Source organism: Mustelus asterias, chromosome 17 (genome assembly GCF_964213995.1).
Source record: "Mustelus asterias chromosome 17, sMusAst1.hap1.1, whole genome shotgun sequence".
NCBI classification, from domain to species: domain Eukaryota; kingdom Metazoa; phylum Chordata; class Chondrichthyes; order Carcharhiniformes; family Triakidae; genus Mustelus; species Mustelus asterias.
The window spans coordinates 20,608,697-20,627,939 of record NC_135817.1 but is presented as its reverse complement, the minus strand read 5'-3'; the positions used below and the strand labels follow the sequence as shown (position 1 = coordinate 20,627,939).

At 44.3% G+C, this 19,243-nt stretch overlaps 1 protein-coding gene across 7 annotated transcripts in view; it reads right to left on the bottom strand.

The window, feature by feature from the left end:
• Window positions 1-17,511: 17,511 nt before the first annotated feature.
• The window catches only part of LOC144506355 (ribosomal protein S6 kinase alpha-3), a 113,385-nt gene continuing 111,653 nt past the window's right edge, over window positions 17,512-19,243 (bottom strand). For all 7 annotated transcript variants that reach the window (XM_078232349.1, XM_078232352.1, XM_078232350.1 and 4 more), the window contains one exon: window positions 17,512-19,155. In XM_078232349.1, the coding sequence (XP_078088475.1) occupies window positions 19,030-19,155 (126 nt within the window). In that variant the 3' untranslated portion in view covers window positions 17,512-19,029. The remainder of the gene's footprint in view (window positions 19,156-19,243) is intronic.

Here is a 19,243-nt window from a genome sequence, read left to right as displayed (position 1 = left end):
AGTTAGTACGTGATCGCAGACTTCTGTATCTTTTTCCTGATGGAAGAAGATGGAAGAGAGTATGTCCCGGTGCATGGGATCCTTGATATGCTGGCTGCTTTTTCGAGGCAGCAGGAAGTGTAGACGGAGGTTGGTTGCGTGATGGACTAGGCTATGTTCACAATCCTTCGTAGTTTCTTGTGGTCTTGGTCAGAGCAGGAGCCATACCAAGCTGTGATACATTCGGAAAGGATGCTTTCTATGGTGCATCTGTAAAAATTGGTGAGAGCCATAGCGGACATGCTGAATTTCCTTGGCTTCCTGAGAAGGTAGAGGTGTTGGTGGGCTTTCTTAACTTTAGCGTCAGAGGAAAGGGATGTTGAAGTTAGGACAGTAGTTTGCATGGAGAGAGGGGCTATCAGTTTATTGTGGGTGGGGGGTGATGATGGCAGATTTGAAGGATAAGGAACCATAATATCATAAAGATTCACTGACCCCAACCCCCCCACAAAAGTCACTCTCTGGGATTAGGTACCTGTGCTGCTCAGTAGGTGCATGATCTTCCATAATTGTCACTTAATAGGAAATTAACTCACCTTTCTTCTTGAACCACAGGACCAATGAACCCTTGCTGTGGAGAGGCGGGAGGCTCATGAATATATTTAATTCTGGCTCCTGTGATGCAGTTGGGATCTTGATGCTATTTGAACCAGTGCAACAAGTGGAATCCTGATGGAAACTTGTCAGCAAATAAAGGTTGCTGCACTCACTGATGTTCTCTCAATTCACTGTAGGCCATTATTTAATTAAAGCTATGTTGTGGATTATTGTTTCGATATACTGTTGGAAAAGTGAAAAAATGATTCTGGGTACTGCTCTAGACACATAGAGTGGAATTTCTCTGTCCCGCCCGCCACAGGAATCATAGCGGGCGGGACACAGACCAAGCAAAGGTCTGTTGACCTCTGGTGGGATTTTCCGGACTTGGAGCGAGAGTGGTCAGAAAATCCCGACCACAGTATTAGCATGAAGAGGAAAAGAAATGCCAGCAGCAAAGGCATGAAGAAGGAGGAGTTGCTGGTAGGTAGCAAAAAAGGCAGCAAAAGAAGGGGTTTGTCTTTGTAAAAGCACATTGCACGTGGCCATGTGCGACCATCCCCTGCTCACAGCCGCTTTGAGGGCAATATGCGGTGGCGCAGAGACTTTGGGTGAGCATGAAGGATCTTATGGGGAATAACCTTCTCAAGCTAGGTCTTGGTGCTTGTTTGGAAGTTCTGGCAATGAGGTGTTCTGCTAAATGACTCTGACAGTCTGCTCAGGGAACCATCCAACATGATCCACCAACTCCTTTTCCTTCAGGGCCTCGAGGACGTTATGTGCAGACCACTGCTTGATGGACTTGTGGTCGAAGGTGATTTTCTGAACAAACTTTTCCACGAGGGACAGGCAATAATGGCACAGTCCAACTACTTGGAGCATTCTGCGATGGCATGGCCAGACCCATCCTGCGCAACACCGGGGACAGGCAGAACCTCAGTAGGTCACACTTGGTGATTGCGTACCAAGGATCTTTACACCACTTGATGTAGCAACACACCAAGGTGGCCATCAGGATGAGAACGGCATTGGGTACGTTTCTTCCTCCCTTATGTGGAGATTTGTACATGATGTCCCTTCAGACACGATTCACCTTTGATCTCAAGCGGAACTTTATAGAATAGAATCCCTATAGTGCAAAAGGCCCATCAAGTCTGCACCGACCACAATCCCGCCCAGGTCCTATCCCTTTAACCCCATCTATTTACCCTGCTAGTCCCCCGAACACTAAGGAGCAATTAAACATGGCCAATCAACTTAACTTGGATATTTTTGGAGTGCTGGAGGAAACCCACACAGACATGAGGAAAAAATGCAAACTCCACACAGTGAATGAGGCCAGAATTGAACCTGGGTCCCTAACCACTCTGCCAGCATGCTGCCCTTGAAGATGGCTCGAGTGACTGCTGTAGCACAGGATCGGGATATGGGCTAGACCTGGGCCATGGGCAGCAACATGGAGGCACCTAGCACTTGATGACCATGTTCTTACTTGCAATGGAGAGGAAGCATCATTCCCATATGCCTAGTTCCTGCCTCACCTTGGCAATATGTTCCTCTCAGTTTTTGGCACATGCCACAGCTGCTCTGAACTATATCTCCAGCACCTTTAGGTAATCTGACCTGACGGTGAAGGGAGACAAAAGATCGGTCAACCCAATTCCCAAAGAACATGGCCTTGCTCTTACCATAGTTTACCTTGGCTCCCGATGCCAGCTTGAATTGGTGGCAGATGTTCATTATCCTGCACACCAACATCGGATCCAAAAGAAGACAGCAACATCATCCACGTACAGGGAGGCTTTGACCTGAGTGCCTCCGCTGCCTGTGATCATCATTCGTCTTGTGCCTAAATATTTCCTAATGGATACATCAAACAGTACCATACAACGCACCAATAGGAGAAAGGACAGCCCTGCCTGACTCCAGATTTGATCTGAAAGTTTTCTGATTCCCACCTATTGATTAAAACTGCACTACTGGTGTTTGTATAGTGCAGGTGAATCCAATTGCTGATTCCCTCCCCAAACTCCATTTTGTAGAGCACACCCATCATGTAGATATGCAATATTCTGTCAAACGTCTTTTCCTGGTCCAGGCTGATGAGGAAGGTGTCTCCCTTCCTGTCCTACACACACAGATCTTCCTTCTGGGGACAGCACATGTTTGGTCGGGGGTAGAGTGATGCAGTGGTATTTGTCGAGGTTCATCCCTAGCAGCTCTGTGATACAGGGTTGTGTGCTCTATGGGCTATTCCCAGGGACACACACCTAGACAAACATCATTTGCTGTTGGAGCATCATCAACATGAAAGACACTCTTTGGTCTGCCCAAAACTTGTTGATCTTCCAGTGCAAAGAATTGCCCTCGGCTGAGTGTTTCGGACTGACACAGTCCAAGTTGCAGGACTACGTGCTGAGGGACGCACTCAAGCTTGGGGCAACTGCCACCATGGTGCAATGGGGAAAGGCCACTGTGTAAGGTCTTTCAGCCAACCCAGACCAAGGGATGGTAATCATGTAAAACCTCTCAGATCTACTGTTGTCAAGCCGGTGTTCTAATCTGACCGCTTCCTACTGGCCAACTGTCACTTACTAGAGAACCTGAGTATTGGCAGAGGGACTTGGATGCTGAACGTTAAACTGTTGACACCAGAGAACATGGAGGAACTCTTTGCATCCCTGACGCACTAGTGGGAAGCAGTCAACTATGGAGGAAATATCCTGATTCCAGAAAAGCATGCAAAATCTGCTCTAGCTGCAGTCAATGAGGTCAATGTCAAGGAGGTCTCCAGGAGCTGAACAGCCTGTAAGTTTTGTTCTTTGCTTTCAAAGCCTCCAAGATAATCTTCCGGTTCAGAGTCCACTCTGTGGAGTAGGATGAGTTTCTTCTCCCAAAAGGTACACAGAGAGAGCTCTGTGATCAGCTGCCTGAAGGTAGAAGGCGGCTTGGTAAAGTCATTACAGTCTGACATTTTGAGGAAGCGCAAATCCTTTTGCGCCAAAGCCCATGGACAGACAGCTTCCCAATCCTTCCTGTCGTCTATCATGGAGGTCTTAGAGTACAGTGAATGAGAGAGCCTAGACAAACCGTTAATTCTAGATGAGTTGACCTTTAATTGCTCGAGAAGAGTAAAACTCCCAGAAGCGAATTGTATTGAGCTCTGTGAGACTGGATCGATCTAGACCTGCTGGAAATATACAACAGTAAGTTTCTGGCCAGCAGCATATCAGAATCTATGGTCATCCCCATTTACAAGCGGAAAAGGGGAATGAGAAGAAATTTGAAATTGGTGACATATTTTGCTATTGAACGTGGGCTATAGAGTTCTGTCCAAGGTCATCACCAGTCTGGTGAGGTCTGCTCTGGAGTCAGTGATCCACCCTGACCAAATCTGTGCTGAACCCGAAAGAAAGATCTCTGATAGCCTCGCTACATACACCTGCCTCATCAATCTGGACCAGAAAAGGAGCTTGACAGAATATCGTATGCTTACATGATATATGTGCTCTCAAAAATGGGGTTTGGAAAGGGAATCTGCAGTTGGATCCAACTGCTCTACATAAACATCAGTAGATCAGTTTCAATCAATGAGTGTGCATCAGAAAGCTTTCCAATTTAAATCTGAAGTCAGACCAGACTGCCTTCTCTTTTCTGTCCTGTTTACGTGTTGTATAGAACCCTTTGCTGAGCCTATCAGGAAAGATTCAGACATAAGAAGTGTGATGATCCCAGGCAGTGGAGACATTCTGGTCAAAAACTCCCTTTACATGGACAACATCATCATCTAATAAAAGAAAATTACAACAGACGCTGGAATCTGAAACCAAAAGAGGAAACGCTGGAAAACCTCAGCAGGTCTGGCAGCATCTGTAAGGAGAGAAAAGAGCTGACATTTCGAGTCCAGACGACTCTTTGTCAAAGCTAAAAGGCATAGAAAGTGGGAGATATTTAAACTGCAGGGTGAGGGAATGAAAGATGAGTCATAGCCACAGAAACCAGGGAAATCAGTTAATAGCTGTCCACAGAGAGAATAAGGGTGTGAATGGCCAAATGGCCTTTATTCTCTCCATGGACAGCTATTAACTGGTTTCCCTGGTTTCTGTGGCTATGACTCATCTTTCATTCCCTCACCCTGCAGTTTAAATATCTCCCACTTTCTATGCCTTTTAGCTTTGACAAAGAGTCGTCTGGACTCAAAACATCAGCTCTTTTCTCTCCTTACAGATGCTGCCAGACCTGCTGAGATTTTCCAGCGTTTTCTCTTTTGGTTTCAACATCATCATCTACTCAGATCCAATGTTACTGCGCGGGCTGATCAACATCTGTGACCATGTCAAACTGGCCTCGAGTGCCAAGATAAATCACAGCAAGAGTGAGACTATATTCTTTGGAAACTGGGCTGACTGACACCATGTCCCATTCACCATCAGGTTAGACTGTCTGAAGCTGCAGGACATTTGTTCTGAAGACATATGTTAGAAACTGGAGGAGCAAGTGTTGCTGTATATGGTGCAGGTCTGGCCCATTCCTCGCTCCTGTGCTGTAGCAATCACTCGAGCCATCTTCCACTTTATCTGGAAATTGGAAAAGGGCCACATTCACAGGGATGCAATGTACAAGCCTGTAGATAATAGGGATAAACCTGCCCTAATCCTGATGGCCACCTTTGTGTGTGGCTGCATCAAGATCTGCGTAGACCCTTGGTACGCAAATACCAATGTCATTACGCTGAGATTTTACCTGTCCCCTGCTTTACCTGTGAAGGATGGGTCTGGTCACATTGCCGTGGAATGCTCCAAGTAGTTGGACAGTGCTCTACCACCCGTCCCTCATAGAACAAATTATGCTGGGTAACATCTTTGACCATAAATTCATCTGCATGTGACATTCTAGAGGCCCTGATGGGAAAATAGATTGTAGATCCTGTCAGATGGTTCCTTGAGCAGACTGTCAAAGTTATTTGGTAGAATGTCTCATCGCCAGAACTTTCAAACAAGCACCATGACATAGATTGGCTAGTGGTAAGAAAGGCCCTCCTGGTCAGATCCTTCCTACACCCCCGAGTCTCACCCCATCCACACGTCCAACGTGGCTATGGTGAGGAAGAGACTGTTGTCCACCTTCTTGTGGAATATGTCTTTGCAAAGGCCTCGAGAGAGTTAGGGTGGTTTTTGTTGAGATTCATGCCCAGCAGCAACATGACACAGGATTGTGTTTTCTATGGGTTGTTCCCAGGGATGCAAACCTAGATAAACATAACCTGCTGCTGGAGAATCATCAATTTAGTGAAAGACACTTTTTGGTCTCCCCAAAGCTTCTGGTGCAAAGAGTTATCCCCAACTGTGTGTTGAAACATACTTTCCAAAGCCTAGGACTACGTGGTGAGGGATGCACGAGAGTTTGGGGCAGCCGCCGCAGAGGCACGATGGGGAACGTTTACTGTCTAGGACTTTTCAGCCATAGTGCACTAAGGGACTGGAACTTCGATGGAACCCCTCACATTGTATGACTCGCGTTGAATATATACAGTGAATATTATATGTATCACAACTGTATTGGAGTACCTCAGATTGCAACATAATCTATTTGGACAACTTAAATACCACTGTACCTTTTTGAATGACCATTTTGAAATGTGAGCAATGTCCTTTTGATTGTATGGAAGCACCTCAAGTGTGCAACATGATCTATGTAGAAAACGTGAATATCGTTGCACTTTGGGATGGCCATTTTGAAATGCTTATAATGTTCTTTCAGATATTTTACAAATTGAAGTATATTTTTGCAAAAGAAAAGCAACAGAATGGGATATGTGCTCAGAAGGCCTTACTAAACTTCACAGGGTGGACAAAGGCTGTTTTCTTGATCTTTCTGAGAAGCAGTGCTGAAGCAGTACTGCAGACCGCTGCAGCCTCCTTGAGGAAGACACCTGCTGCAGCAGGTGGCCATGTTGTGCCAATGGCACTCGTAGTGACCATCAGCCTCAACTTTTATACTTCCTGCAATACTTTCCAGCCTAAGTTTGCAACATAGTTATGATATAGTACAAACTGTAAACATCATTCAACAAAGAGGACTGGAAGTTCCAGAGGAGGAATTCTTTCAGGACTTATCTCGTGAAGAGGTAGATGGTGGCCTGAAGACACAGCATGCAAATCGTTATGCTGCCCATATATCTTAATACTTCATTTATACATCTAAATGCCCAGAAATGAGCTAAGCTCAGACACATTCTTGGGATTTGGAGTTTCCTTGATAGGTCTAATTTCATCTTCCACTGGGAACAGGGCCTGCACTGTGATTTTGTGACCCAAATATTCCACACTCTGTGCCTGGAAAATGCACTTGCTACGCTTAAGACACAGTCCTGCCCCTGAAAAACCTCATTACACAACCCAGGTTGCTGAGATGCTTCTCCGCAATTTTTCCTGTAATTAAGATGTCGTCCAAGTAAACTGCTACATGAGGAATCCCCTGCAACAGATTGTCTTCTGAAAAATCGCCAGACTGGGAGACACCCCAAAAACCAGACAGTTGTATTTGAACAAGCCCTTGTTATATCTGCTTTGTGTCCTCTTCTAACAAAAGTTGCTGGTAGGCATGGCTCATGTCAAGTTTTGAGAAAATCTTGCCTCCTGCAAGAGTTGAAAACAAATCTTCTACCTGTGGCAGCAGGTAAGCATCCAGCTTGGAAGTTAGTAAGTTGGTAAGTCTGTCCACATATCCGCACAGTACCGTCATTTGTAAGAACAAGGACAATTGGAGCTGCCCAACAAGAGAACTGAATAGGCTAAATGATTAAACATTTTGTAAGAGTGCTCCTCTGCCCGCTCTGAGCTTTCCAGGTGATGCGTAACTTTTCACACTTTTTGAATTTCTCTGCTAAGCCTTCAACTTGCTCTTAGCACCCCTGCATTTCTTAGGTAAGTGACCTTTTTGTTGCAATGATGACAAACAACGTCCACAAATTTGCAATAATTCACAGTGTGTCCCTCCACACTAAAACATTCCACTACTTTCACCATTTCGCTGACAGCCTCTTTCTTTACTTGATGAACTGCACCCACCTGTGTACCGCCATTAGCCTTTGAATATCTTTTTCATTGCTGGCAGCCATTTCCATGCCCTGAAAAAATTTCTAGAGCCTTCTTGAAATTTGCGCGACTTCTCCCAACAAACTACACTGAATGCTGTCTTCATTATTGCCACAGACTAGTCTGTCCTGGAGCTTGTCCTCCAGTAGTGCTCCAAACTCAATGTTCAGAGAGCTGGCATAATTCAGCAACAAAGTTAGCTACAGACTGTCCCATCTTCCAAAAATAACTAAGGAATTTGAAATGCTGGACAATCACAGAGGACTTTGGATTGTGGTGATTCTGAAGGAGTACAACTGAATCCACAAATGGAAAGTCCCCCATCCCCGCCGCCTCAGTCTCTGTGGTGTTGTTAAATTCCTCACTAGCTTCTAAATCTTCACCCCACATTCTCACTCTGAACTGCAATTCCATTTGCCAAAAAGTGTTCAAACTAAACCTGTGAAAAGCCCACGCTGCCAATGATGTCACTTGCGCATGTTCATACACACTAAATACATCAGTTATATACATTCAAATAGGAAGATGCTTACTACTATTACACTATGATAGACACACACTCCTTTCAGTTTAAATAGTGTTTCACTTGCATTTGTTTCAATTTTTGGTCTGTTGTATTCACTGAACAAAGAACAAAGAACAATACAGCACAGGAACAGGCCCTTCGGCCCTCCAAGCCGGCGCCACTCATGTGCCCAACTAGACCATTTGTTTGTATCCCTCTATTCTCAGTCTGTTCATGTGGCTATCTAGATAAGTCTTAAATGATCCCAGTGTGTCCGCCTCAATCACCTTGCTTAGGAGTGCATTCCAGGCCCCCACCACCCTCTGTGTAAAATACGCCCCCCTGACATCTGTGTTGAACCTTGCCCCCCTCACCTTGAACCTGTGACCCCTTGTGTTCGTCACCTCCGACCTGGGAAAGAGCTTCCCACTGTTCACCCTATCTATGCTCTTCATAATTTTATACACCTCTATTAGGTCGCCCCTCATCCTCCGTCTTTCCAGGGAGAACATCCCCAGTTTACCCAATCTCTCCTCATAGCTAAGACCCTCCATACCAGGCAACATCCTGGTAAACCTTTTCTGTACTCTCTCCAAAGCCTCCACGTCCTTCTGGTAGTGTGGCGACCAGAACTGGACGCAGTATTCCAAATGTGGCCTAACCAACGTTCTATACAGCCGCAACATCACATGCCAACTTTATATTCTATGCCCCGTCCAATACAGGCAAGCATGCCATATGCCTTCTTGACCACCCTCTCCACCTGTGCTGCCACCTTTAAGGATCTGTGGACTTGTCCACCCAGGTCCCTCTGTGTGTCTATATTCCTGATGGTTCTGCCATTTATTGTATAGCTCCCCCTTACATTAGATCTACCGAAATGCATCACTTCGCATTTATCTGGATTAAATTCCATCTGCCATATCTCTGCCCAATGTTCCAGCCTATCTGTATCCTGCTGTATTCTCTGACAATGTTCATCACTATCCGCAACTCCAGCAATCTTCGTGTCGTCCACAAACTTACTGATCACACCAGCTACATCTTCCTCCAAATCATTTATATATATCACAAACAGCAGAGGTCCCAGTACAGAGCCCTGCGGAACACCACTAGTCACAGACCTCCAACCGGAAAAAGACCCCTCCACTGCTACCATCTGTCTTCTATGGCTAATCATGATGTGGAGATGCCGGCGTTGGACTGGGTAATCAGTATTCTGTAACTTGATTTTTGTGTCTCTGTGCCCTGTTTGAGAGCACATTTCCACTCCATCTGATGAAGGAGCAGCGCTCCGAGAGCTAATGGTTTTTGCTACCAAATAAACCTGTTGGACTTTAACCTGGTGTTGTTAAAACTCTTTCTATGGCTAAGCCAGTTCTCCACCCATCTAGCTAGCTCACCTTTTATCCTGTGAGATTTAACCTTTTGCACCAGCCTGCCATGAGGGACCTTGTCAAACGCTTTACTAAAATTCATATAGACGACATTCACGGCCCTTCCCTCGTCAATCGTTTTTGTCACCTCCTCAAAAAACTCAACCAAATTTGTGAGGCATGACCTCCCTCGTACAAAACCATGCTGTCTATCGCTAATGAGATTATTCAGTTCTAAATGCGCATATATCCTATCTCTAAGAATCTTCTCCAACAATTTCCCTACCACGGACGTCAAGCTCACTAGCCTATAATTACCTGGGTTATCCTTGCTACCCTTCTTAAATAATGGGACCACATTTGCTATCCTCCAATCCACTGCTCCCAATGCAGTCTCCTCTACATTGGGGAGACTGATCAGACTGGGGTGACCACTTTATGAAATACCTTTGCGCAATCTGCAAGCATGACCCCATCCTTCCTGATGATTGCCACTTTAACTCAGCATCTAGTTCCCGTGCCCAAATGTCAGTCCTTGGCTGCAGCAGTGCTCCAGGGAAGCCCAACGCAGGCTGGGGGAACTGCATCTCATCTTCCGATTAGGCCCGTTACAACCCTCAAAATTCAAGTTTAGATTGTGACCTTTCTCTTCCATCTTAAACCCCCCCTTTTTAAAACTACCCCATATATTTGTCAATGCAATAACCCTCCTTTCCTCCCCCCCCGCCCCCCCAGGTCATCTATCTTTGTTCTTAAAGTTGCTACATCTTATTGCAATCTCTCACAGCTCATCAATATGCAATTCTTTGAGGGTGTAATTAGTGGAGTTGACCGAGGAGATACAGTGGATGTGGTTTATTTAAAATTTCAGAAGGCTTTCAACAAAATCTCACATAATAGTCTATGTAAAGTTAAAGCACAAGGGATTGCAGGTAATGTATTGAGATGGATAGAAAGCTGGTTAGCAGATAGGAAGCAAAGAGTTAGCATAAATAGGTCTTTTTCTGATTGGCAGTCAGTGACTAGTGGGGTTCTGCAGGGATCTATGGTAGGACCCCAAATATTCATACATATTAATTATTTGGAAGTGTATTATCTCCAAATTTGCAGATGATACAAAGTTGGGTGAGTCGTGAGGAGGATGCAGAGATGCTTCAGCGTGATTGGACAGACTGTGTATGGACATATGCATGGCAGATACAGTATAAAATAGATAAATGTGAAGTTATCTACTTTGGTAACAATAGGAAGACAGATTGTTACTTTAATGGGTGTAAATTGAGACGTGGATACTCAGTGAGACCTTGGTGTCCTCATAAAACAGTCGCTGAAAGCTCGCAGGTACAGCAGGCAGTAAAGAAGGCAAATGGTATGTTGGCCTTCATAGCAAGAGGATTTGAGTACAGGGATGTTTTGCTGCAATTGTATAGGGTGTTGGTGAGGCCATGCCTGGAGTATTGTGTGCAGTTTTGGTGTTCTATCTGAGAAAGGTTGTCCTTACTATAGAGGGAGTATAGCAAATGTTTACCAGGCAGATTCATAGAAAATCATAGAAACCCTACAGTGCAGAAGGAGGCCATTTGGCCCATCGAGTCTGCACCGACCACAATCCCACCCAGGCTCTACCCCCACATATTTACCCGCTAATCCCTCTAACCTATGCATCCCAGGACTCTAAGGGGCAATTTTTAACCTGGCCAATCAACCTAACCCGCACATCTTTGGACTGTGGGAGGAAACCGGAGCACCTGGAGGAAACCCACGCAGACACGAGGAGAATGTGCAAACTCCACACAGACAGTGATCCGAGCCGGGAATCGAACCCGGGACCCTGGAGCTGTGAAGCAGCAGTGGTAACCACTGTGATTCCTGAAATGGCAGGTCTGTCATAGAAGCAGAATCCTGCAGTGCAGGAGCCATTCGGCCAATCAAGTCTGCACTGACCACAATCCCACCCAGGCCTTATGCCCACAACCCCATGCATTGACAGGCAACACGGTGGCACAGCGGCTAGCACTGCTGCCTCACAGCTCCAGGGACCCAGGTTCGATTCCCAACTTGGGTCACTGTCTGTATGGAGTTGGCACATTCTCCCCCTGGGTGCTCTGGTTTCCTCCTACAGTCCAAAAATGTGCAGGTTAGGTGAGTTGGCTATGCTAAATTCTCCCTCAGTGTACCCAAACAGGTGCCGGAGAGTGGCAACTGGGGGATTTTCACAGTAACTTCATTGCCATGTGAATGTAAGCCTACTTGTGACTAATAAATAAACTTAACATTTACCCTACTAGTCCCCCTGACACTAAGGGGCAATTTAGCATGGCCAATCCACATAACTCTTTGGAGTGTGGGAGGAAACCCACGCAGACATGGGGAGAATGTACAAGCACCACACCAACAGTAACCCAAGCTGGGAATCGATCTCAGGTCTCTAGTGCTGTGAGGCAGCAGTGCTAACCACTATGCCACCGTGCTGCCCATGGCATATGAGGAGAGACTGAATTGGTTAGGATTATATTATAAGACCATAAGACATAGGAGCGGAAGTAAGGCCATTCGGCCCATCGAGTCCACTCCACCATTCAATCATGGTTGATTTCAACTCCATTTACCCGCTCTCTCCCCATAGCCCTTAATTCCTCGAGAAATCAAGAATTTATCAATTTCTGTCTTGAAGACGCTCAACGTCTCGGCCTCCACAGCCCTCTGTGGCACTGAATTCCACAGACCTACCACTCTCTGGCTGAAGAAATTTCTCCTCATCTCTGTTCTAAAGTGACTCCCTTTTATTCTAAGGCTGTGCCCCCGCGTCCTAGTCTCCCCTGCTAATGGAAACAACTTCCCTATGTCCATCCTATCTAAGCCGTTCATCATCTTGTAAGTTTCTATTAGATCTCCCCTCAACCTCCTAAACTCCAATGAATATAATCCCACGATCCTCAGACGTTCGTCGTATGTCAGGCCTACCATTCCTGGGATCATCCGTGTGAATCTCCGCTGGACCCGCTCCAGTGCCAGTATGTCCTTCCTGAGGTGTGGGGCCCAAAATTGCTCACAGGAATTTAGAAGAGTGAGAGGGGATCTCAGAAACTTATAAAATTCTAACAGGGTAGATTCAGAAAGAATGTTGCCAATGATGGGGGAATCCAGAACTAGGGGTCATAATCTGAGGATAAGGGATAAACCTTTTAGGATAGAACCTGGGAGACTCCTTCCCTCTTTTGACATATTCTTCCAATAGTCAACTATTCATTGTGTGCAAAGTCCTTGTTTTCTGCCTCCCTTAGAGAAATGGTCAAGCCTACAGATAGTCAACAAGAAATTGTGTTGCACAGCTGGGTGGCACACCACAGATGCAGCTTTCCATTGAAGAATTGGACAGCTTCATTTAAATGACAATTAGTAATTAAAATGAATTACAATCTTTAAGTGGCCATTCAGCTCAGAACCAGTGTAGATTTGATGAAAGAGCATTCTACCTAGCCCCACTCCTTATCCTCAAAACTTTGAACATTCTCTCTTTTCAGATGACAATCCAATTCCCTTTTGAATACATCAATAAAAAACAGCCTCCACCACCCACTCAGGAAGTTTGTTCGAGACTCAAACCACCCTCTGAAATGATTTGTCAACTTTTACTCCTTTTGCCAATTATTTTGAATGTGTCCTCAATTCTTGGTGCTTGAGTGAGAAGTTTCTCACTATTTACCTTGTCCATACTCCTCAGGATTTTGAATACCTCTATCAAGACTCATCTCGGCCTTCTTTTCTCCAAGGAAAACAGTCCCAATCTCACATTCACCCTCATAACTATAGCTCTTTATCCCTGGATTAATTCTTGTGAATCCTCTCTTCAATGTCTTCACATCTTTCTTCAAGTATGGCACCCAGAACTGGATGCAGTACTCAAGGTGAGGCCATCTAACGTCTTGTAAAAGTTCAACATGATCTCCTTATTCTTGTACTCAATGCCCCAGTTAATAAAACATATTGTATCTTTAACTGCTCTCAACAAATACTGGGTGTCCTTGATAGGTATGTCCCTGTCAGGCAGGGAGGAAATGGCCGAGTGAGGGAACCATGGTTCACGAAAGAGGTGGAATATCTTGTGAAAAGGAAGAGGGAAGCTTATGTAAGGATGAGGAAACAAGGTTCAGATGGCTCGATTGAGGGTTACAAGTTAGCAAGGAACGAGCTGAAAAAGGGGCTTAGGAGAGCTAGGAGGGGACATGAGAAGTCCTTGGCGGGTCGGACCAAGGCTTTTTACTCTTATGTGAGGAATAAAAGAATGACCAAGGTGAGGTTAGGGCCGGTCAAGGACAGTAGTGGGAACTTGTGTATGGAGTCAGTAGAGATAGGCGAGGTGATGAATGAATACTTTTCTTCAGTGTTCACCAAGGAGAGGGGCCATGTTTTTGAGGAAGAGAAGATGTTACAGGCTAATAGGCTGGAGGAAATAGATGTTCGGAGGGAGGATGTCCTGGCAGTTTTGAATAAACTGAAGGTCGATATGTCCCCTGGGCCTGATGAAATATATCCTAGGATTCTTTGGGAGGCAAGGGATGAGATTGCAGAGCCTTTGGCTTTGATCTTTGGGTCCTCACTGTCCACAGGGTTGGCGCCAGAGGACTGGAGAGTGGTGAATGTTGTTCCTCTGTTTAAGAAAGGGAATAGAAATGACCCTGGTAATTATAGACCGGTTAGTCTTACTTCGGTGGTTGGTAAATTGATGGAAAAGACCCTTAGGGATGGGATTTACGACCATTTAGAAAGATGCGGATTAATCCGGGATAGTCAGCACGGATTCGTGAAGGGCAAGTCGTGCCTCACAAATTTGATTAAATTTTTTGAGGAGGTAACTAAGTGTGTTGATGAAGGTAGGACAGTTGATGTCATATACATGGATTTTAGTAAGGCGTTTGATAAGGTCCCCCATTGATAAGGTCCCTCACTTATGATGAAAGTGAGGAGGTGTGGGATAGAGGGAAAGTTGGCCGATTGGATAGGTAACTGGCTGTCTGATCAAAGACAGAGGGTGGTGGTGGATGGAAAATTTTCGGATTGGAGGCAGGTTGCTAGCGGAGTGCCACAGGGATCGGTGCTTGGTCCTCTGCTCTTTGTGATTTTTATTAATGACTTAGAGGAGGGGGCTGAAGGGTGGATCAGTAAATTTCCTGATGACACCAAGATTGGTGGAGTAGTGGATGAGGTGGAGGGCTGTTGTAGGCTGCAAAGAGACATAGATAGGATGCAAAGCTGGGCTGAAAAATGGCAAATGGAGTTTAACCCTGATAAATGTGAGGTGATTCATTTTGGTAGGACTAATTTAAATGTGGATTACAGGGTCAAAGGTAGGGTTCTGAAGACTGTGGAGGAACAGAGAGATCTTGGGGTCCATATCCACAGATCTCTAAAGGTTGCCACTCAAGTGGATAGAGCCGTGAAGAAGGCCTATAGTGTGTTAGCTTTTATCAACAGGGGGTTGGAATTTAAGAACCGTGGGGTTATGCTTCAACTGTACAGGACCTTGGTGAGACCACATTTGGAATATTGTGTGCAGTTCTGGTCACCTCACTATAAGAAGGATGTGGAAGCGCTGGAAAGAGTGCAGAGGAGATTTACCAGGATGCTGCCTGGTTTGGAGGATAGGTCTTGAGGAAAGATTGAGGGAGCTAGGGCTGTTCTCTCTGGAGCGGAGGAGGCTGAGGGGAGACTTAATAGAGGTTTATAAAATGATGAAGGGGATAGATAGAGTGAACGTTCAAAGACGATTTCCTCGGGTGGATGGAGCTATTACAAGGGGGCATAACTATAGGGTTCATGGTGGGAGATATAGGAAGGACATCAGAGGTAGGTTCTTTACGCAGAGTGGTTGGGGTGTGGAATGGACTGCCTGCAGTGATAGTGGAGTCAGACACTTTAGGAACATTTAAGCGGTTATTGGATAGGCACATGGAGCACACCAGGATGATAGGGAGTGGGATAGCTTGATCTTGGTTTCAGATAAAGCTCGGCACAACATCGTGGGCCGATGGGCCTGTTCTGTGCTGTACTGTTCTATGTTCTATGCATTGCCATCTTAAATGACTTACACACCCACACACGAAAAAGATTTAACAAATCCACATTCACACTACATGCCTGTCTCCAGGTTAATATCAGAGTCATAGAGGTTTACAGCTTGGAAACAGGCCCTTCGGCCCAACTTGTCCATGCCACCCTTTTTTTAAAAAAAACCCCTAAGCTAATCCCAATTGCCTGTATTTGGTCCATATCCCTCTATACCCATCATACCCATGTAACTATCCAAATGCTTTTTAAAAGATAAAATTGTATCCGCCTCCTACTACCTCTGGCAGCTTGTTCCAGACACTCACCACCCGCTGTGTGAAAGAATTGCCCCTCTGGACACTTTTGTATTTCTCCCCTCTCACCTTAAACCTGTACCCCCTAGTTTTAGACTCCCCTACCTTTGGGAAAAGATATTGACTATTACCTTGTCCATGCCCCTCATTATTTTATAGACCTCTATAAGGTCACCCTCAGCCTCCTACGCTCCAGAGAAAAAAGTCCCAGTCTATTCAGCCTCTCCTTATAACTCCTTGTAAATCCATCAAGTTCCGGTAGCACCCTAGTAAATCTTTTCTGCACTCTTTCTAGTTTAATAATATCCTTTCTATAATAGGGTGACCAGAATTGCACACAGTATTCCAAGTGTGGCCGTACCAATGTCTTGTACAACTTCAACAAGACGTCCCAACTCGGGGTCAAAGACATTTCCTCATGAAATGCTGACACTGACAAAAAACACTTAAAACCTTTAGAATCTGGTGGTTGCCACATACAACTCTCATATCTATGGCCAGTTCAGCAACAGGGCAGCTTTGAATTGGGCATACGGCTCACATTTGTGGTTTCTGAAACTCAGTGTAGTACCTTAGATCACTAATAGATGGCAGTGCTAATCCATTAAAAACTACAGGTCCTATTTCCTGAAACAATGTGATCGATACCAAATCACAGCACTACTTGCAGCTTCTCATTTCTCCTTTTAAAAAAAAATCATAGAATCGCTACATTGTAGAAGGAGGCCATTCAGCCCATCAAGCCAGCACCGACAATCCCACCCAGACCCTATCCCTGTAACCCCACGTATTTATCCTGCTAATTCCTGCTGACACTAAGGGGCAATTTAGCATGGCCAATCGACCTAACCTGCACATCTTTGGACTGAGAAAACCCACACAGACATGGGGAGAATGTGTAAACTCTCCCCAGGCAGTGACGAGAGGTTGGAATTGAATCCAGGTCGCTAGCGCTGTGAGGCTGCTGTGCTAACCGCTGTGCCACTTTTAGGGGAGATATTTCTAACAATATATTTGCTCTCAAGTACTTAAATGATCTCCTTTATCCTCAAATCTCAGTTTATTTTTATGCATCACTATTCTCAACTCTATTTCATCTCATTCTGAGTTCTCATCAGGCTGGATCTACTTTTATTTCTCTAATTTTTCCTAAACTGTGGGCAGGATTTTGAGCTCCATTGTGTCATTTTGACGTTAATGTTTTGAGCAACATTTTCTACCTCGCCCCCTTTTGGAGATGATAATATTTGAATCGCACTGCTTTGGGGTGAGGCATTTAGAGAGTGCACTCAGTATCTCCCAGACACCATTACTTTCCCTTAATGTGAAGGAATTTAGATTGCAGTTACACAACCCCATGTGGTGTAATAATTTACTAGAAAACAGTCTTATTTAAAAAAAATTCAAGTCCTCAGCAACATTTTACCCTAATACAGAATCACAGCTGTTTCACAACTAACGGAGTGTCTGGTTCTGAGAAATCAGCTCAGGATAAAAACGCAAGGCACAAAAACATGATCAAGGTTTGCAAAACTGGGAGTAAGACCAGAAGAATCAGAAATCATGTCAAGAAACTCAAGAGGCTGCAAGTAAAATGACAGTACAATTTTAAGTTTGAAATTTTATTTTGTATAAATTTCAGTTTTTCCTCATGATTACAAAAAAAAATCGCCAGCCCTCAAGGAGCAACATAAGTACTGATAAATTTGATTCCATTCCTAGATGGATCTGGGAATAGGCTAGGGTAACAAATTTCAAATGAAAACATTCTGATTCTGTACCAGAATGAGGCACAATTAAGTCAATTTCTTGCAGTATTGACTATTCTAATCATCCAGTTAACTGGCAGCATCGGCCAGCAAGTGTCAGCTGAACCCAACTTCGACTGCTACCAAATTCACACTTTGGTAAAGACAGTATAAAAAAAAATCCTTATACATCCACTTAATGCCATGCTATGTGGTGGAGTCTGGTATAAAGTTTGATTTTATAGAAGTGTAGAAAAATATTACATCTGTGGCTTCATTTTAAAAACTCACCAAGATTTTGAATTTCAAAATAATTACATCCCTCATCGTTACACTGTCCCTTAGAGCTATGATGACTAAATAGTAACATTTAATGTGTATTATTTGAATCATTGCAATCACATCTCAATGATAAGGAATCTATTAAAGGCTGCAATATCTTTAAACTATGATCTTTAAGAATGTTAAAATTGAAGACATGATGGATGCGCAACAAGTGATTTTCCAACTGATCTCTATTCATAGAATCACCGCAACTCAAATGCCAAGGTTAATCCATCTGAGAAATTCAATATTTTGTTCAATGCCACTGAATGGCAAAAATATGACCATCACCCTCACCATATCATGCTAAGTTATATGTAATGGAAGATTATAAACATTCTCTGTCTCACACAAAAGGAAAAGTCTCACAAATACATGCTGTAGTAGGTAGGCTGCCTTCTCAAAGATCTATAGATTACAGTAGATTTAGTAGCTGTTTAGCAATTGACTCAAAATGCAGGTAAGAAGATAAAGCATTCCTTGGCTGCTTAACAGTACCCAACAGAACTTTCAACCATGGAATACTGGTTAGGTAAGTGTGAAAATAGCCATTGATACAGACTAGTGGAGGACAACGTTGGGAGAAAAAACAATGAGAGTCACTGCCTCTGCAAAAGTCATGGCATTCAAAAATGGCACAAGGTTTACAGTGATAACACATATAGGATGTACTTTAACTCAAGTGCTAAAACAATCCCTAATTACAACAAAAACAATCCAGATGGACTTATACATTCCCAGTAGAAATTCACTGTTTGAGTGCTTTTTCTATTGCTAATTTACAAATACAAGTAATACAGTGATCATTGTAATGCCAAGTTTCAATGCATTTACCCAAATAACCTTTGTTCCCAAATATTCTGCTTCACATTCCATCCAAAGATTACATTCCCAATATCCTGGTATCCAATCGTTCAAAGCAGGACTAGCAGAAGACAAAAAGCAGCATATAAAGATAACTGGGATGGTATGCTCTCTGTTCTGTGAGATACATGTGAATGTCTAAGGCTGCTGTGAATCCAGTTTTCAGCAGAGGTCACTTTAAAGAGCAGTTGAGGTAAGTTTCTTTACACCCCTTCTCTGGGCCAGATTTGAGCAGCCGACTGGTTCTAGAACAGGTTGTAATGGTGTGCGGTTCAATGCAGAGTAAGTAGCAGCCATGGCCCCCTAGGAAAACATGACACAACATGAGTGGAGACAAACACAATTTACCAAGAGGCACAAAAACATCTGCATAATCTCCCACTGAAATCAA